Source organism: Topomyia yanbarensis, chromosome 2 (assembly GCF_030247195.1).
Source record: "Topomyia yanbarensis strain Yona2022 chromosome 2, ASM3024719v1, whole genome shotgun sequence".
In the NCBI taxonomy this organism is placed as follows: Eukaryota; Metazoa; Arthropoda; class Insecta; order Diptera; family Culicidae; genus Topomyia; species Topomyia yanbarensis.
The window spans coordinates 326573917-326595626 of record NC_080671.1 but is presented as its reverse complement, the minus strand read 5'-3'; the positions used below and the strand labels follow the sequence as shown (position 1 = coordinate 326595626).

The 21710-nt window shown below is 40.7% G+C and overlaps 1 protein-coding gene across 1 annotated transcript in view; it reads right to left on the bottom strand.

Moving 5' to 3' along the window:
- The window catches only part of LOC131683826 (protein amalgam-like), a 598561-nt gene that overhangs the window by 241784 nt on the left and 335067 nt on the right, over nucleotides 1-21710 (bottom strand). Inside the window, exons 3-4 of the mRNA XM_058966162.1 lie at nucleotides 8438-8589; nucleotides 8134-8344 (exon numbers count right to left, since the gene is read on the bottom strand). Of these exons, the coding sequence (XP_058822145.1) occupies nucleotides 8134-8344; nucleotides 8438-8589 (363 nt within the window). The remainder of the gene's footprint in view (nucleotides 1-8133; nucleotides 8345-8437; nucleotides 8590-21710) is intronic.

The following is a 21710-nucleotide window of genomic DNA, read 5'->3' as shown; positions in this document are numbered from 1 at the left end:
GTGGAGCTGGTGTTCTAGGAGAATGAGCGTATCGATATTTTTAGAGGAATTTCGTCATAGTGGTATGTCTGTTAGTCTGTGGATTAACCACCAAAAAAATCGGAAACTCAGGAAATTATTATTAATTGCATGTGTTTCAATAACAAGATATTTAAAATATCTTGAAAATGAGATGATCTCAGAAACGTAAAAAGTGTAATTATTTCGACTCTTCACACATCAGTGCAAACGATGAGAGAAAAACGCGAGCAAGAGAGTTTGCCATACTGCTATTCAACACTAACGTAGGCAACCAACAAAAACGCTATACTAATGCGTATGACAGTTAAGAAGTATCTAACATCAAAACTGTTAGATATGTGGCTTTGTTGCATATGAATATTGCATACAATATTAAACGTAATTGTGAGGGAAAGTAGAAAATAAAGCCAAACTGGAGAGAAAATTAGTTGTTAGTATAAGGTACTTAAATAAAAAGTGAATAAGAACGAATAAAGAGCAGTGAGAGAAAGCCAACTAATTAAAAAGACAAGAAAGAATCAGGTATGAAGTAAAGAGTAGAGCATTAATTGTAGCATTCCTATAAGATTTTTCTTCCTCATCAAGATTGTCCGATTGCAGGACTCATGATATGTTCCTTAAGCCATCGAATTGGCTCATAGTCCGAGCGTGGAATCCCTTCAACGACCCGTCGTCGAAAGGAGCTCTAAAGCCGCTAAAAATTCTGTCGATCACACCAAATTCACCATGAGATTCCACAAAGACCTCCGAATTGGCGACAAGTAACTGACACCTACCACGAAGTACCAGTGTGCCCTTGAATCGCCAACCTGTCGCCGAAGATCAACCGTAAGAAACAACAGTACTCGCCTAACGACGTACTCAACAGAAAGTGGCATCGCTAGTCACTTCGGACGAGACAGACCATCGCAGTGGCATCCCGTCATATTAGCAACTCATCGCAACAGCAGCCGACCGTTTCCAGCTTCGACCCAGCGTTTGCCAGCTGGCCTACACTCACACACTTACACTCACACACAGAAATTGTAAATAAAAAAGTGTTTCTTCTCCTGATTGGTACAGAGTGACCAGGAGCTGACCCTGAAGCCTTCGTGTCTCAAGTTCGAGCATGCCAGAAAAAATGACTTTACCCCAAACTGTTTCCGTGGCTTGACAAGGAGCATTATAAGCCGTGACCGTTCCGGTCCGGCAAATTAACATGATTGGACCTGTTCCAAGCAGAATCGTCAATATGGAGCATCTAAAAGACTCACTCAAAGGGTGTGAAACCTGACAAATTAATATTTTTGCTTAAAGTCATGGTAATAAAAACAAACAAGATCACCGATTCAAGTGAACATGTACCGTGCTCGAGCTGTACTTCTTCAACTTGTACACGAGATCGTATTCCAGTGCATTAGGTATAGGAAATAATCCAGGAAACGATCTTGTGTTCGAGTTCAAAGTGTATTTGCACATATGTAGAAATTGTATACAAGTGTTTGAGCTCAAGATTGTACACATGTTTATACATCAACTTTGTATACATTAAGGGAGCCTTTCCCGGGAGGTCAGCTAATGTTTGCATTTTTGGTTTCGTCCGGGTTCGATTCTAATGTATTTTGTGAAGCAGTACGGTAGGTATGTGTGTATATTATATGAGTGTTTGTAAACAAGCCTTATGAGTAGCACGTTGAAATGTAAACCTAGTATTCGTCGCAATGCAGTTGTTGGCGATAAATGGATACACCGCATCGCCACCGCACCCGCACCGCATCCGTGCAGTAATGCGGTAAAAATGAAATATGACCAAGCTGAACGGCGAGGGCAGAGTTTTAATAGTTCTTCATTTTTTAGTTTATATGTGTATTATTATGTGTTCCTAAATGCATTCTGAATTGAAATAAGTGCATATTAATATATTTTTAATTAGCCGTGTTTAAATAAAGTCAAATTCTGCCGAACAAAATATGAAAATGGAAAAAATCTCTCACTGAAAAAGGAAAGTTCTTGCAAAACTAGTTCTCAAATCATAATGGTTAATATAATGTTATTTTCATTAGTTAACAATAAAGTCCAAAATCCCTGAACAACTTGATTCATATAAATTACAAAAAAAATACTTGCAATTAGTAGGACTCATTGTTTTATCAAATAGTATAAGGAAAATCTAACGGGTGTTCAATAAAAAATGAGAATGATTTCAATACCATTCTATAATTAAAGTAAAAAGCGTAACATTTTTTCTCTCCAAGAGAATTTCTTTCTGGACTCCCTAGAAATGGGTGGCATGTTTCTTTTCGGTCAGATGCTGTCTATACAATCGAAGATGGCCTCAAAACAGCAAGCACTTCGCGAGCGTGTTGTACGGTTTTACGAAACGCATGGTCATCGTGGAAAAAAGTTTACGGTAGACCATTTTCGAGACGAAAACGTGCCCGTGAGTACAGTTTACCGGATCCTAGCATCCCTGAGCGTGGAGCGGAAGGCCGGTAGCGGCCGTCCGACGAAGATAATGACGAAGAAGAAGAAAAAGGAAGCGTTGCAAAAGCTGTTTGACAACAAGGACGGAATAAGTTTGCGTGATACCGGTCGAAAATACCCCTGCTCGTGCAACGCTTATATTCACCGAACCTCAAGATGAAGGACAACACTATTTAAAATACCAGGAAGTAGTTCCTACAGGCGTCCTTCGGAATAGATTCTATTTCTCCTAATGTGACATGAATCTACAAGTAAGCGGTGTCCGATCTTGTAGCGAAACATTGATTTTCCCTTCGTCCATGTGTAGAAGGATCTTAATTATAGCATTGTCACACATAACGATGTGCTTTAAGTTGTGCGAAATTAATGGTTTCGTCTGGGTAATTTGTTGAATGCTACGAGCGTTGAACTGGATAAAATCGGCTTCCGAAAGTCTAACCACAGATTAACAGACATAACACTCGAAAGCAGTGCTTCGTCCGCTTTAACGGTCATTTTAAATATATTTGTAGTTAGAACTGTGTCCGAATTTGCGATGACTGACATATGAACGAGTGGAGATCTGTTGGAAGAAGACTCGGCCCCCCGAGTACACAGACGAGCAGATGGCAATTTCAGTGCCGGTGGATGACGAAGAACTACTACGTCGTTCGTGCTGGACGAAGAAAGTTACTTTCCGCTCTTGAAGACCAGGAAATGACAGCTATTGCTCCAGCGACAAGTCTGCCACATCCCCCGTAGTATAAGTTATATAAGTTTAAGCATAAATTTGAAAAAAAGTTATGCTATACATCGCCGTATCGAACAGAGGGATTTCAAAGTCGTGGTTCAAGCCGAGCTGTCTGGCCATCAATCAACAAGTGTACCAGGAGAAGTGTCTTGAGAAAATGCTTCTGCGGTTCTTAAAGGAGCATCATGAGGATGGGAAGTACGTCTTCTGGCCGGATAAGGCGTTTTACCATTACGCCAAGAAGACGCTGGAGTATCTTGAGCAGAAGAAGCTTTCGTGCGTGCCAAAAGAAAGGAACCCGACCAACTTGTTCCAGTGCCGTTCAATTAAGGATTTTTTCGGCTCCCTCAGTGCCCTAGTGTACAAAAATTATTGGCGGGCCAAGGATACGAAACAGTTGACCACCAGGATCCGGAATTGTATCCGGAAGATGGACGTCAGTGCCGTCCAGCACTCTTGTGAGAGCATCGCGACTAAGATGCGTCGTACGGCTGACCAGGGCCCCTTCTACAATATTCATCGAAGTTTTTTTGAAGAATGTCCTATCGCACACGCACAGCGAGCGCGAAGAAAGCGTCGAAGCAAAAGAGAAGGAGTAATCGCTGCTATGCCTTGCTAACGATCGACGTGAAGAGCACGTTCAATAGTGCCAGCTGGGTGCCTATCGCCGTAGCGCTGCACAGAATACGGGTTCCGGACAGCCTGTGCCTGAAAAGTTACTTCCAGAACAGAGTACTGGTCTACGAAACGAACATGCGAAAGAGGTCGATAAGGATTACAGCGGTAATACCTCAGGGCTCCATACTCGGCCCAACGCTCTGGAATATAATGTACAACGGAGTGTTAACAAAGCAACTGCTCACGGGAGTTGAATTCATCGGCTTTGCGGATGACGTCCTCACCGGCGGACCCTAGAGGAGGTGGAGATGTTGACGGCAGAGGCAATAGGCATCGTGGAAACCGGGTTGACTGGCGTCAAGGATAATCCATTCCATCGATGCGTGCGCTGAAGCACCTGGGTGTGATGGTCGACGATCGACCACGACGACAGAGGAGCGAGATGCAGCACGAGGCGTTTCCTGGTAGCCTGAGGTATGGCGTAGCGGTTTGGGCTGTTGCGCTGAACTCAAAACGGAACCGGACGAAGTTGAAAAACACGTTTCGCCTAATGGCTATTCGTGTCTCGAGTGCGTACACCATGATATCGTCGGAGGCGATATCCATAATTGCCGGGATGATCCCCATCTGTATCACTCTGACTGAGGACGTGGAATGCTACCAACAGAGAAATTCTCGTCATGCAAGAAGACTGCTCACAACGAACTCATTGGCTAAGAGGTAGCAAGAGTGGGACAATGCTGAGAAAGGAAGATGGATCCACCGGTTCATCCCGAATGTGTCTGTTTGGGTGCATTGGAACCAAGGAGAGGTGAGCTTCCATTTGACGCAGTTTTTGTCCGGGAATGCATGTTTTCGGAAGTACCTACATCTGTTTGGACATGCTTCGTCGCCCCATTGTCCGGATTATGTGAACGTGCAAGAGACACCGGAACACGTGGTCATCGAATGCCCTAGGTTCGAAGAAGTCCGAAGGGGTAGGCTTGATTCAACCGTCGACCATATCGTCGAAGAGATTTGCTACGACGAGCATATCTGGGACGATGTCAATAGAGTGGTTACGAGTATACTCTCCGAGCTGCAGAGGAAGTGGCGAAGCGACCAACAAAGTAACGCCATTGGCTAGAACACCAAGCAAGTGGCAAAGGGACCAACAAAGTAGCGCCATTGGCGAGAACGCCGCCGTGGAACCACAAATCGAGTTTTGGGAGAAATTCTGCAACCGGAGAACTCTCCGACGGTGTAGACTGGGTCCATCGCCGGGGACCAGTTGAGTAGTACGCGACGTAGCTCCGGGTTCGGTTCGTCGGGGCACCAGTGAACCAGACGTCAGCCTTCACCGGAATCGCCGGACCGACCACGACACCTTATCGGGTAGCTTGTGAGTAGGCTAGCTCCAGAGCGAACCGTGTCGAATAGTTAGCAGTGGGTAGTTGGGGCGCCAGTGAACCGGAAGCTACGCTTCATCCGCAATCGCTGGATGGACTTCAGCACATACTGGCTGGCTCATTGAGTAGGCTAGGTCCACCGCCAGGGATTAGATTAAGTAGAACGAGACGAAGCGGAGAGCTAAATGGATTACGGAAACGAATATCGCTATCCGGAGAAACCTGCGACTGGGAAATTCACAGTAGGCTTTTTCACCACTCTCTGACTGTATCGAGACAAAAATGGGAGCTAATTGGTTCACGAAACAGACATAGTTACTGAAAGAATTTCGTTTCCAGGAAACTCTCAGTCGCAGTAGGGTAGTTTCACCGACGAAAAACATCCGAGAAGATCTTGATAAAGCTGGAAGTTAAATGGTTCAAGGAAGCGGGTATCGGTATCCGGAGAAATTCTTCCGTCGGTGAACTCTCAGTGAGAGTAGGATGAATTCGCCGTCGGGGACTATCCGAGTAGATCGTGATAAGGTTGGGAGTTGAATGGCTCATGGAATCAGCATCTAAACGACTCACTGTGACGAGAGCTTAAGGGCAACGTAATTGTTGGAGACAAAAAGTAAGAGATTAGTCGAGAGCTAAATGGCTCAAAAGTCGAACCATTTCATGGACCAAGTGAAGCTCCGCGATAGATGTGGAAAACTCGTGGGTAGAAGAAAGAGGTGCAATAAAAACCGTAGTTCCGTAGGGACGAAGGGCGGAAAAAGAGTTGAGTGATTTTTGTGGTTATGCACGAAAGTGAGTCGTAAGTCCCTGACACTGCCAATACACTACAGGGCAGGCTTTTTAAGCTTTTCAAACCGTACCATAAAATAAAGAAAAAAGCGGAGCGATTGTATAACCTCAAATTTCCAACCCTTGGAAATTCGATGCAGCTGAGAACTTGGAAATAGACAATCCCTTCGTATTTGATAATAACTGCACACCAATAGTAGTCAACTTCACGCATCTAGGTAACTACGAACAACCTATGACTTGTTGCTTGTATAAAAGATGCATTTTATTACTATATAAATAGTGTAATTCAACGGAATTTTTTGTGGAATACCGTTCTAAATGTCACTTCGGTACAGAAAATCTCCAGCAAAACTGGACCGTTCTTAGAGAAATATGGACCTAGAGTCCAGACTACATTATTAGAAGCTGTCATGCGTTCCGAAAGCATGGTAAGGCAGCTTTAAGGGGGCGTCTAGTGTAAAGTGTTCAAACCGAGAGTTATTTGGTTTTACGCCTTTGAAGGCAAGGCAACAATGTATCTTTTGTGTTACATAAAAAAAATTATACATTCATTGCGCACGAAAAAAAAAGTTTAATTCACGCAGAACCTACATACGAACGTTTCAAGATTAGACGTCCAACAATTTCCACGTCGAGGAGCGTCACGGCGAACACGATATCTCTTGATAAAATTGTTTGACACAGGAAATTTAATAAGATTTGTAAAATTTTGACTTGTAGTTACTCGATGAACCAAAAAAAAAATAGAAATTGAAACAAGTTCGAGTTTCAGAAAATGGCTTCATGAAAACCGAAAAATCTCATATTCTACTGTAAAATCCACTAACTTTTCTTCAAAATAATAGGGAGAACAATTCTTTTATTCAGTTTTCTGTAGTTCATCATGTAGCTATACATGGTGTGCATTCTCATAAAAAATATCAAGTCAATTCGTTGATTTGTTGATAGTGGTTGATCCTACATCAAAAATGCATCACGGAAATCTCTTGAAAATTTGGGCAGAGGTAGTTTAGAGTGTATTGTGTACACTGCATTTTTATCGCAGTCAGTTTTTCGAAAATTGTTTCCTTTAGATTGAAATCTGTGTGTGTTATAGCAAGATCGCGCGAGGAATGCATGGCTGTTTAAAACAAAAGAAGTTCAGTGTGGCCAACGAGATTGCGGGAGACTATTCTAGGGGTTCAATACTAACAATTAAGTGAATAAAATAGAAGTCGATTTTTTTGCCCACTACACCCCTTAATGACAAACGAAAACTAAACGGATGATTAACATAGTTTTGAGGTAATCTCCAATCTAGTTAATACCACATGGTGTTATCTTTGATTTGAGGCCTGAAATTAATAAGAATACGAACGCCAGAAATAATCTCAATCAATTTGATGCAAGTGTCAGAGAGCTATTCCGACGTATGTGTCTTGAAGAATCGATTTTTTCTAGTTAGGATGCTCTGCTGGTCATCCTTAGCAGCTTCATTCCACAACCTCTCCACCTCAGCATTTTTCCACATAGCGTTACCATTCGTTTAAGTTACTCGCAATTGACAATAATCCATTATTTTTAAATTAAAGGAAATTGCGAACCATCAGGTGGATTAACGACGTTTTCAACAAAATGCATCCTATTTTCGCGCAAAAACACCTTTCGGTGATAGTAGAAGCTGGCCAAATTAGAGCAAAAGTACAAAAAATTCCTAATATAATTTAATCCTGTAGGAAGAATCATTGTGTCTATAATTTTATTTATGCCCAAAATCTAAGTTCTATGCCCACAGCGCATAATCCGATACCAGATCAGAAGTTTACTAGAAAATTTACTATAGACACGAACACACTGAAAACATCTCCAGCTGTCCAAAATTCATTGTCGTACTATACAGGAGACGAATTGGACCTGTATGGTTTTACAAAACCATGACATAAAATGTGCCGTGTTACTTTATGTGAAATAGGACTAAGCAACGAATTTCAACACGTGCTTCAAAGCCAAAAAATAGATATCACTATCCATGTACCATAATCAACATCAATCCCAGCATTTCCACTGGGCGCAGCCTGTCACGGCAGATACCGATTCGGTCACTCAACATCATAGAAATTTGCGCGCATCATTTCCACTTACCCACAACGTTGAGCCGAAAGGCTTGTGATATTTTCGGTTCCGTTGACACTTGACACTCGTACGTGCCGGAATCCCGGGGTTGAGGCGATGTAATCCGCAGTGTCCACTCGTCACTGCCTTCGGTGTGCAGCGACTGGAAGCGCTGGTCGTTGGTGTAGGTGAGAATACCAACGGTCAGAATGTGCAAGTCACGCTTCCGGATCCAGGAAACCTGTGGCGATGAAAGGGTAAAATTGAGCTGCTTATCATTCAGCGTTAGGTGATAGTAAGAAAATGGTAGGAAGGAGGGGAACACCATGCTTACCGCTCGGTCTCCAAGGTTTCGCACCCGGCAGTGCAGGAGGGCAGATTGGCCGACTGTTGCGGTTACATCCCGCCTGGTGCTATTGTCGAAGTAAGGCTGAGCGTACGGTTGCTCCCAGTACGATTGTACCTCGCCACCGATCAGGTTTAGCACTGCAAGCAAAGAAAAAGAGCATGAGTATACCACTTGAGTATTATAGCGTGTAAAGAAGATTAAACTGTGAACAAGATGTGAGTGGAATCCATTTATGGGTGCAAATAGAGCACAATGACACTGGAAAACATCCATCCGATCGATGACTGAGACGTTTAGTCAACAAGCCAACACCCCAAATCCACTTCCTCTTCCCATTCAACCGGCCATTGACTGAACAAAGCGGATCAAATATATCAGACCAATTTGAAATTTTACGTAACAATAATCCCACTAACGTGCCGGGAAACCAAACGACTTAAGAGTTTCAAACCAGCAGAATGTGAGCTGAATGTACGGGCTTCTAATTCCCGGTCCGTCCCCGGGTGCCGGACCAGTGAGCGAAGCACGTGTCATCGTGGTCGTGTGGCAGCTGTCGATTGGATGTGGCGGAAGATGGCTCGGTTCCCGCAGTAAGCCTGACGATGGAGATTGGCGACCTACATTCGTTCTGTGTTTTACCGAGCTGGTGAATGTCGTAAAGCACTAGGATTTATTCACATACGTATTTATTGTTTAGAATTGCATCAACCTTTCGCTTGGCATATATGGAAATGTTTCGCTTTTATGATTTTCAGCGCACACATTGAAACTTCGTTGACAACTGCAACGAATTGTATCATCGCAATATGCCAAGTTATTCAGGTTTTTTTTATAAACGCTAAGTAATACAAACACGTTCGACGAATGGCCATGCGGTGCCTGGGAATTAGAACGAAACATCAAGAGCACTGGTTGTTATTTTCCGTCGTTATTCCATAGCAACTGAAGCAATTATAATCCAAAGAAAATATCATCAGAAAGTAGTAGTTGCGTTTGGATGATGTTTGTTGTTTTATGCATTTTCACTTTTTGCATTAACTGTATATATGCTACCTACTGTATCTGCTCTCATCTACAGACATTCAACAAAAACACATCTCATAGTAGTCACAACATAAGTTGCTTCACAGTCACAAATATGTCCTCATCATTGAACAAATTCCAAAATTTGGATTATCGTATAAGTTAGAGAAATACCGTGAAATACTAAGCAAAAACTGATTTCTCGTATTTTTAAAAACATTTGCATAAAAAAATGCCAATATTAATTCTATTTGACTTTGTTTTCAATTGCATTAAATTGTATTTTGCGTGCTCAAATAATTTCGAAGAAACGTGGGAACATAACGAGGAGGTGTTATGTCTTATAACATGGAATTGAAATACATTGTCAGGAACCTGGATTGAGATTACCAAGCCTTTAGAAATTTTCAATTACAGGTCAGATTAGATTATCCGGGGATTTAAAAAAAAATCACACCCCGGATAATCTAGTCAAACTTTGAATTTAGGCTTCATTCGCGAAAAAAATGGAAATAAAATGAACAGAGCAAATTTTACTGTTATGGTAAATATAAATGTGTTTATTATGACCCTAATCCATTTTTCAGAATTTCAAAGTTTGATTTGTATTTCTAGTTACTATTTATAGCGGTATTAACGGTATATATCGTTATAAAGGGTGTTCAATAAAAAATGAGACTGATTTCAATATCTTTCTGTAATTAAAGTGAAGAGCATTTTTTTCTTTCTAGAAATGGGTGGCATATTTCTTTTCACTCGGTCACTGTCAGTTCAATCGAAGATGACGTCGAAACAGCAAGCACTCCGCGAGCGTGTTGTACGGTTTTACGAAACGCATGATCATCGTGGAAAAAAGTTTACGGTAGACCGCTTTCGAGACGAAAATGTACTCGCGAGTTTACAGTTTACCGGATCCAGGGTCAGGCAGATTCGTCACCAAATTGAATTCTTACCAGACCCGGAGCGTTATTATTGCATGTGAGGGGTGTAATTCAAAATATCATCATTGTTAAGGGTGAAACTACAGAAAAGTTACTTGCGCTAGAGAAGAATCTAAACAAACTTTCTTTGCAAAATCAAATATGGCTCGACAAATATTTGCTCTAATCAGTCACGTTTCGACTCCACATTCGTCTGGCCATGTTCCAAAAGGTATTCATTGATATTTATCTACACGGAAAAAAATGAAAAATAGATCACGATTCCTAAAATGAATGATTTACGAAAATCGTGACCAAGTTCCTGAAATTCGGAATAAATAACCTCGTATTCATAAAACTATTTGTGTTTCCAAAAACAACTAAATTTGTTATGGAATTTGTGTTTCGACTTCGTCTCATCAGAATCCGACACTAACTTAGATAACGGACTAAACTAGCGCCGGATCGACGCAATTGTTTTGTAGGCCAACGAAAATACAAGGAAGAAAACAATTTTAGGATTCTTATATTTGTTTAGCTTATATTTTTGCCCTCAGTTACAAATTTTTAGAAGACGGAAAAAAGCAAAATGACGCCCGTGGTGACGTTCTGTCTAAGGTTAGGTGCGCGTGGAATTTCAAAACTGCGTTCAGTCTGCTGCCCCAGGATTGATCTGAAACACAAATTAAATAATAGAGCTCTAAAGTACACTAATTTTGTTGCAGGAATGACCTAAGAACTGATAAAAAACTTCAAATTTGACTTAATGGTGCAATCTTAAACATTGAGATCAATTTTTTGAGCCTTTTTATAATTTTAAGGCCTCACTAAAAAAATGAATACAAAGAATTTGTTGATTTTATTGGTTATTTCTCCAATGAAAAAGGTTTTTTTTTCGAGAGGTAAAAAGATGAAGTCTTTAAGTTGAACCGTTTTCGAATTAGATTAATGCGAATGAAATAAACGCGATTAAAATTTTGAGAACACCTGCAACAATTGCATGGAATAATGGGTTTTGGACATCGCTGATTACGAATCTGAGGTCAGTTTTTTAAAAATTCAAAATGGCCAATTCGATGTGGCGGACCCACATTAAAAGTAGGTAGTATTTCAGCCAAAATCGAACAAAAGTAATAGTGACTTATAAACACGAATTAATATGTATCAAAATCAGAATTGAAATATGACACTCCTTTTATGTGCATCATGCGAGATGTAAATATTTTTAAGTGTGTGATCACCAGAAGCAGAATATAACTACAATACAATATATCAGGGAAAAAATCCAAATCATGTGAAATAGTTCACGTAAACCTTTCATGACCGTGTGCAGAGTTGCTTGAGATTGTAAAGGGTTAGGAATATGTTCTAAGGGGCCGTTCATAAACCACGTCGACTCATAGGGGGGACGGGGGGGGGGGTCTGGCAAAAGTCTACGTTTGTCTACCAGGGGAGAGAGGGGGTTTTTGAAAAAGTCTACGTAGACTTTTATTTTTTGTTATTCTCGTATTACTAATTATGAATGGGATTTAAAGAGAGTTGTATTCAAAATATCGGTCTATTCAGTATTTATGCAGAAACTTCAGAGCTAGTACACTATTGAGGTAACTACTCGGTAAGTGACCACTCAACCCAGAACCTACGATTTTTTTGGACAACCTCACACGTTTTTGTTTCTTGCGTATATTTTGATATAGTTTTGATCTGGGAATAATACAAAATGACAGTTCCAAAAACGATCGCCAAAAATTACTCTCGTCGGAAGATTTTGGCTGTGAAATCATCTGAAGCACCACTAGTTAGCAGACATGCATGGACCATTAAATGCATGAACCATAAAAAGTTAAAAAATGTTCAAAGTTAAGCTTTGTAACAACAAAACACCCGATTTTAAACAATAAGTAGATTGATTTTTTTATTTTTATTTAATAATTTCGGTGGTTAAAGCAGTAGTGTAGTTAAACTTCTACAACAAAGTTTACTCGAGTTAATCAGTTTCTCTTGCAATCATTTACACTGATTTCAAAATCTTTAAACACCCGTTAAATTTTACGTCTTGACCCTATGCAACTCCGTGCAAACCGGCCCTACTATATTTATCTTCGAAAATATTCGGAGTTAAGCTTTGATACATAGCGATAATACGCTAAGGTGATACGGCTATTAATTACATAAGAAATATAAATATTTTTGGGAAGATTTAAATAGCTTCGTTCCCTTAATCAAATAAGGCAATTTAGATTATCTTATTATCTTAGAAATATTGGAATTTGTTCACGAAAAGTAAAATTTGTGTGCATGTTTGGTTTATTATTTTAGTTTAGATGATAGTACACATCGACAGTATTAATTTGTAATTGTTTCTTATAATTTAACAATTTTGAATGCACCAGTAAGGCTCAAAAATTTTTTAGCGATTCTGCATTGTTGGTGTAGGTCGCACTTCGGCCAAAATTTAAGCTAGTTATAGCAATGTATCTTTTTACATATATTTGAGTGACTAACCTTGAAAAGAAGTATTCCGCTACACAAACGTTGGAAAGCACCTTGAATCGGTATTAATTGATTTGATCAATCATAGACAAAAAACCAATGTGAAAAATCTTTCTTTAATATTTAAAAACCTTGAAATAAATCTGAACGCTTATTTTTAATTGAACATTATAATGTGCTTCTTGCTAAATTCACATTTCCTGCGAATAAAAAAAAAATTAAAAGTCTACGTAGACTTTTGGCGGGGTGAGGGGGGTTGGTAAAAGTCTACTAAGGTCTACAAGGGGAGGGGGTGGGTTAAAAATTCTCAAATTTCGGTCTACGTGGTTTATGAACGGTCCCTAAACATCAAGCACTCAAGATAGATTGTGAATCTTGCACTAGGAATCATGAACGAATCCATTAATAATATTATATAATTTTGTGAACTATTTCACAAGTACGAATGGTCAGGCGTGAATAGTATACTAGGATTCGTAAACACGTTCACGAATTCTTGAAGAATAATTTATGATTTTGAGAACATGGATACGCATGGTCAGGCGTGAATGTTAAACAAGGATTCGTAAACCAGTGCACATTTCCATATTGAAGACTATTTCATGATTTTGTAGACTATTTCATGAGCACGGATATTGAATCGTGACTAACATATTAGGTATCATGAACTAGTTCACGGTGAATTATATTGCGAGTTTCGCAAAATAGTTCACGAGAAATATGTTTTGATTTTGTGGACTAATTTACGACGAATCTTGATCGCGTGTGGTACCTGCCACTCGGAGTTGTGAGAAACCCAAAAAAAAACCCGAAAAGATTCGCCTGATCTGGGATGCTGCAGCACGTGTAAACGGTGTTTCGCTAAACGATATGCTCCTGAAGGGGCCAGATATGCTCACGTCACTATTCGCAGTTCTGCTGCAGTTTCGTCAGAGACCAGTTGCAATTTGTGGGGACATCAAAGAAATGTTCCACCAAATTAGGATCATCTCGCGGGATAAGCATTCACAGATGTTTGTCTATCGAGAGCAGCTTGATCAGGTACCGACGGTCTTCGTAATGGACGTGGCGACGTTTGGTGCGACGTGCTCACCGTGCTCCACACAATATGTGAAGAACATGAATGCACAGGATTTTGAACCCCTTTTTTCAAGGGCTGCCGATGCGATTCTCAAGGCCCATTACGTTGATGACTACTTGGATAGCGTAGACACGATTGACGAAGCGGTTCAGATGGTAGAAGAGGTAAAACACGTTCATGTGCAAGGTGGTTTCGAAATAAGGAACTTCTCGTCCAATTCGTCGGAGGTTCTGCAACGTCTAGGCGAGACCAAGGATGTGCAGAAGAAATCGATGATCCTAGAGAAGATTTCGGATTCGGAGCGCGTCCTAGGTATGGTATGGAGACCCGCGTTAGATGTTTTCACATTTGACACCACTTTGAAGGACGATCTTGTTGTTCTGCTGACAGAAGATGTCATGCCCACGAAACGATAGGTTTTAAGGCTCGTTATGTCGCTATTTGACCCATACGGGTTTATAGCCCATTTCATCGTCCACGGCAAGATTCTCATGTAACATATTTGGAGATCTGGCACAGATTGGGATGAAAAGATTGTGGAAAGTCTACTGGATCTGTGGAATGACTGGACGCGACTTCTGAAAAACCTGAGTGAAGTGGAGGTTCCGCGCTGCTTCTTCGGCAAGATGAGTAGTAAGCTACATAGCGGCATCCAACTTCACGTGTTTGTCGATGCCAGTAAGTTGGCATACGCTTGTGTCGCGTATCTGCGGATCGTACAAGAGGGAAAGGTACGATGTGTTCTTGTTGCAGCAAAGACGAAAGTAGCACCTCTAAAGTCGATCTCCATTCCCCGCCTAGAGCTGCAAGCAGGACTGATAGGTGGTCGGTTGATGGAGAATATAGGAACGGCCCTGAATCTTCCTATCGAAAAACGTTTTGTGTGGACTGATTCCAGAACTGTTCTCTCGTGGATTCGATCGGATAGATTCTGAATGTATCTACCGTAGATGAGTGGCGTTATGATCCGTCTAAGCAGAACGTAACTGACGATGCGACGAAATGGGGTTTCGGACCCAGTTTTAGCTTTAGCAGCCGTTGGTACATTGGCGAGAGCTTTCTCTATTGTCCGGAGAACGAATGGCCTGCGCACCCAGTTAAGCAATGGACGACAGAAAAAGAATTGCGTGTCGTCAATATCATCAGGAAATGCCGCCACCACAGATCGACGTGAGCAGGTTTTCGAGCTAGAATCGTCTACTACGAACGACAGCGTACGTGCTGAGAGCAGTTAAGCTATTCAACAAATCGAACCCAGAGAAGGAAAAACGACGCTGATGGACCTTTCATTTAAGATCAAGTTTGTCAAAATCGGTTCAGAAAATTCCGAGAAACCGATATGGACAAATCAACAAATTTTGTTTTGTAACCATACTCTTCAACTCGTAATCCGGAACAAGATGTCGGTTGAAAATGAAATTCAATAGCAATCTATGGGAATATTATACCTTTCATTTGAATCTTAGTTTGAAAAAAATCGGTTCAGCCATTTCCGAGAAACCGATGTGCACATTTTGTTAACAAATCCGCACATACACACACATACATACATACATACATACATGCATACATACATACATACATACATACATACATACATACACACATACACATAGATATTTTGCGATCTCGACGAACTGAGTCGAATGTTATATGAGACTCGGCCCTCCGGGTTGGGTTGGAAAGTCGGTTTTTGGAGTAATTGCATAACCATTCTATATGAGAAAGGCAAATGAATAATATTTAATTAGCTTAATCAGCATGAGTTCAATGTTATCTTCATGTGATTATATTTTGAAATGTTGGTGGATTGGGTTTGAAAGTGGAGGGAATGGGGGGTTAGTAGAGTGGGAGTGGAGTATGCGTCAGAAATCCTTCATCTTATTTCGGTATACGGGGTGGATGAAGGAAATACGGTCGTGAGGGTGGTCCAAGGGGAGGGGAGTGACGAAAGAGGGAGGTGCAAGGACAAGGCGGGGGGGAAGGTGCGGCGACGCAATACTCAACTGCATATTTTGCCTTCCATTTGAGACTTGGTTTGAGAAAATCGGTTCAGTCATCACCGATGAACCGATGTGACTTTAATTGTGGAATATGCCCGGAATTCCGGACTTCCGGAATCGTCGATAGTGGACAATATATTCAACGAATGTTTGATTGGCAATCAGTGATCTAGATCTGCGATTAGAAGTAATTTGGTGACCATTTCAATAGTTTTTAGCCTCTGAGGTATTACGATTGTACCGATTTATATGGGAAATTCCAATGTATCCTTACTAACACCCCTGTAACTCCGGAAGCAAGAGTCAGAACCGAATGAAATTCAGCAGCAGTCAATGGTAGTACTGTATCTTTCATTTGAAATCAAGTTTGTGAAAATTGGTAGAGAATTCGTTGGGGAATGGGTGTGATATTAGCTTAGGAACTTGGCGTGTTCCCCGGGGCGTCATGAACCGTCATAGGTGGCCAATGTGGTCAAAGCTGCTTTGATTGATCATTAGTGATCCAGACCCGCAAACTAGAGTAATGTTACATAAATTTTAATATTTACATCATTTGAACATCATGGTGGTACCAGTTTATATGGGAATTTGCTATGTGACCGCACTCTTCAACCCGTAACTCCGGAACCGGAAGTCGGATCGACTAAAAATTCAATAGCAGCTTATGGGAGCGTTATACCGTTCAGATGAAACTAAGTTTGCGAAAATCGGCTCAGTCATCTCTGAGAAAATTGTGTGAGTTTAAATGACACACACACATACATACACACACAGACATTTGCCGATCTCGACGAACTGAATCGAATGGTGTATGACACTTGGCCCTCCGGGCCTCGGTTCGAAAGTCGATTTTTACAGTGATTGCATAGCCTTTCTTTATATGAGAAAGGCAAAAATCGACGATTAGACCTATGGGCAATGTACATTAAACGAAAGCTTCCAATCCCTACTACATAGGAAAATATGAAGATGGTTTAATAACCAATTCATATATTTTAAACCGCTTGTACCTCTATAGGAACACATGTAAGTGGTACAATTGCTAATTTCGGTTCCCATAGTTTCAAATCCCATTGATTTCTTATGGGACTTGCAACTATAGGTACATTAGATCAACTATAGGTGCAAGGGAGCTTAAAATTCGAAGAAAATCATTTTTTTCAATAATTGAATGCAATTTGTATTCTAAATAACGACAGCAAAAGTAATCGGAAATCAGAGTCGATTGAACCACGTTCGTCCGAAAAATTCCGTCGTAATGCAAAATAAGGTTGACTATACCGAACGGTTGGTGAAGGAACAAGTGTTCAAATAAAGTCTTTGTATTATTATATGATAAAAGCGCGTTGAATTCCCTAATAAATCATCAGCTCAATAAACTGGTCTGCACATCCAGTCTTGCAGAAAGGTCCGTCGCCTTCAAGTACCTTGCGTCAACTTATTTCCCAAAGTCTTCCGAAAAAAATCGCAACCTGACTTTGAATTATAGTAGATCAAATCTTCATCGAGCTTATATTTAAAATTTAGCATAACTATAGTGTTTTTGGCGCTTCATATGGATGGCATTACATTCCGGCTAGCTTGGTTAGACAAATGCTGTAAAGGGCGCAAGACTGAAATTCCGCCAAGGGCGAAGGCCACGCTACGGCTATGATTGTATCACGATAACGTGAACAGAAATTACGATAATCGCGACTAAGATCCTGAAATCATGAAAATAAACCCCGCTTGTCTGACAAGAAAATCGGATTGAAAAATCATACGTAATAACGTAATGAGAAATCACAAAAATCGCGAATAAGCTCCTGAAATCGTGAACATCGTTTGTCTATCGGCTATGTATTCCCAAATCATGAACAGGTATCATAACAAATACTAAACATGTCCAGGGAACGACAACAGTAGCCCAACTAAACTTTCGAAAAAACGCACTAGTTTTTTGAAAACCCAAATAGTTTCATGAATAAGAGGTTTATTATTTATAATTTCAGGAACTTAATCACGGTTTTCGAAATAGTTCAGTTCAAGAAATCGTGATCTTTTTTTCATGAATTTATGAACGGGTTCTTTTCGTGTACTCATGGGCTTTTCATAGTTAACGAGCTGACAACTAGTTAACTGACTCAACGAGAAACAAGTTTCAGAACCAACCATTTTCACTAGGCCAGAAAGAACCCGGAAGGGTTCCGCCTTGATTCCAGTTACCGTCATCGAATTCAGAACAAATTAAGGACATCGATAGTGGCAGGTGCATAACGAGCCGACACACTTCATATCCATACATCTAGAAAAAATCTTCTAAATTTACATCTCCTGACCCTGACATATACGAGCATCAAAAATGACATAGTTCTACATTGTAATTTTACTTGACGTTGAGTTTCATAAATTGCATAATTTTACCTCACATAAGACAATTGTTTTAATTGTTGAAAAGTGTAATTTTATAGCACAGCGCATGTAAACTATATCTTTCATTAACAATTACACGGAACACGGTTATATCGCGTTATTTCGTGAATTACGGTTTGCTAAATTGTGTCACGTTTGGAATTACGTCAACAACAAAATTCATATTTTTTGGTGTGCAACACAATACCCGTAAATATCTACGATCGTACCAAAGTAGGGACGTTAGGGACCTCTGTTATAGTATATTCAAAACAATGGCATCGAAATATAATGAAATTTGAACGACATATAAATAAGTACGGTCGTAAACATATATTACTGGGATCGAGATTTTGATAGAAAAATCAGTTGAAAACAATTTGCACAATTAATTTATCTATTTTATCAATCAACAACCATGAATCGAGTTCCACCCGATAATTCACGTGTAATGGTTAAAAATTCGCTAATCTGAAATTTCACCAACATGGCCCATTAAGTAATATACCTGCCCAAAATACCGCAATTGTTTCCTGCAAAAGTCACAGCATAATTCTTTTTCAAGTAACCCACTTTGCTTGAGTTTTTAATGGCTGAATAAAAGTCCGTTTCAAAAACAGCTCGTTGAACCGATCTCTACGCTCTTTGCAGCTTTAAAAGGATTATCCCACCACTTACAACGAGGCCTTTCATTTCCCATTTCTACCGAATAATAACGGCTCACTCATTGGGTAACGTCAACAAAAAGCAAAGGTAGCAAAGTTATGGAAGCGATGTCGTCACAAATGGTTTTCAACTGATTTTTCTTGATTTGCTGCCTATGTCGGTTAGTATTTACTAATGGCTGCCTACACACACACGTACTACAAACAGAAAGGTTAATCGACCGTTTCCGATGGGTGGTTAAAGCAAGGTCCATTAGTTCTTATTCACTTGAATTCTCCCACCCCTCCCGCTTGTCAGCGTAACTTCTCCTGGTGGTTGATATATAATTCCAAGAAGATCTAGAATTATGGTATGGAAGCAACTTAATAATTACCTGCCACACTAAACAAGTGCAGGAGTCCAGTTTCGAAAAAGAATTATATTTTTTAGGAGAGGAAAATATCAATAATGCGATAGTCGAGTTGTTCAATAATCCGGTGCTCAATTTCAGGAATCCATACAAATGTGTACTATAAAGCTGTCCATTCTAAATAATAAAATTATATCGTTTAAATAAAAAATTCCCGACAAATTAAAAACAAACCTTGCTTATCGCATTGGTTAGCGTTATTTTATGAGACATTCAGAAATACACAAGCGCCCATAAACGACCAGCAGCATCGCCATCGGTCCCCCGGTACTTAAACCAGAAGATTCCCGTACCATGGTTCCTAGTACAGCTCAGCAAGCAGCAAATAACAAATAAATCGTTCCCAGAATGGATCGGAAATTGCATCCGGAAGCTCCGTTATAATAAACTGCTGCAGAACGCACTACTACTCCAAGGCGGTGCAATAATCGAAGCGAGGAGCTGCCATGCAAACGCATCTGTCCGCTTGTAAGCATTGTTGCTTCCAATCACACGGTTCATCGATTGCGACGATAATAACTCGTAATTCACCGGATTGAATTGTCGATTGTTGCTGTTCGTGATATTCTCAAACTGGACATTATTGTTGTTTAGCTTACGCAGCTCCAGCAGCGATGATGATATTTGATTACAATTACGTGTTAGTTATCAAATGGATCCGTCCTTGGTGTAATCTATAAATTTCCGTATACGCCAAATCAATCAGCTTATCACAGCAGTTTTGTTCGCCAGTGGTTGGATTTATCCTCAGGTAGATAATCGTGAGACCAAGCTGCATTGACACAAAACAGGCTCGCGCGCAAGGTGAAGGGGAGGGGGGGGGGCTTAGGGGTTTACAGCCCCTCCCTATGAGTGTTTTGAATTACTTTTAAAAATTTAGTAACTTCCTGTTCAGGACAAAAATATATTGCAAGCCGTTTTGACACATAAAATGTCATTTGAGTTCGGTCACGCTAGAAACAAGTCAATGAAGAAACCAAGGACGAAACTTTGCCGAGGGTGGCTGGAAATGGATGTATGTCAAGTTGAACGGCTTCTCTGAAGGATCGGTTCACGTTTCGACAGGCTTCGATATTAGCAACAGTAGTGAATATTCTCCACAATCTGATAAAAATTAAATTGAGGCATGGCAATCATAGTAAATGATTGAACTAGAAAAATTAACTTTTTATACTGACGAAGTAGAAAGATGGTGTCTTCGACAAAGTTTTAGAAATGCTCATAACTAAGAATTTTGTTGAATAACTTGAACTTGTAGTATTTGATGTTATCGATTTGTAAAGCGTTTTCTAAGGCAACCACTTTAAATTTAGTTTTTTAATGTAGCTTTTTTCACTGTAACTTTTCGTGCAAACGATGTTCCCTGGTGGTGCAAAGGGCCGTTGTGAAAGATCGCCACCCTGGGCGATTGCCCGCCATCGCCTTCACCTGCTGCCAGGTCAAGCTTTGGTCGACTTCTTTTATTTCCTTGCTCAGGGCTGCGCCGCCATGAGCCTCTGGGTCTGCCTCTGCTGCGATGTCCTGCTGAGTTCCAGTCTAACGCTTGCTTGCAGATTTCGTTTCCGCCCCTGCACAGAGTGTGGCTGACGCACCCCCACTTTCTTTCCCGAATTTCTGTCGCTATCGGCTTCTGGTGACATAGACGATGGAACTCAGCATTAGAGATCCAGTTGTGAGGCCACCATGCACGAATTATGTAGCGCAGACATCTATTGATGAAAACCTGCAGCCGTTGCGTGTTCTCCTCTGATACGCGCCAGGTTTTACTGGCATACAGTAGTACAGATTTCACGTTCGAGTTGAATATTCGGATTTTGGTGCGTCGACTAATTTGATAAACAATCAGATATTTCTTAAACTCGCAAAAGCAGCCCTCGCCTTTTTGATCAGACGCCATTTGGCTACCAAGATATTGGAAGCTTTGAACATTCTCCACTGCTTGCCCAGCTACCGTAAAGCTGGAAGGGTTGACCGTGTTTATATCCAACGATTTGGTCTTGTTGACATTGATTTTGAGACCTGCCGCTGAGGAGCGATCGGCAAGATCATCAAGCTTACTTTGCATGTTAGAGCGCCGTTGTGCTAGGAGAGCAACGTCATCAGCTAATTCGAAGTCATTCAGTCCATAGTAATAGGTTGCCACAGCAACCCACGATTTGGTTCACGGTCAATCGCTCCTACCAGGATCTCGTCGATTACGATGAGGAACAGTAGCGGTGATAGAATACATCCTTGCCTAACTCAAGCCAAGACCCGGATGGGGTCAGACAAG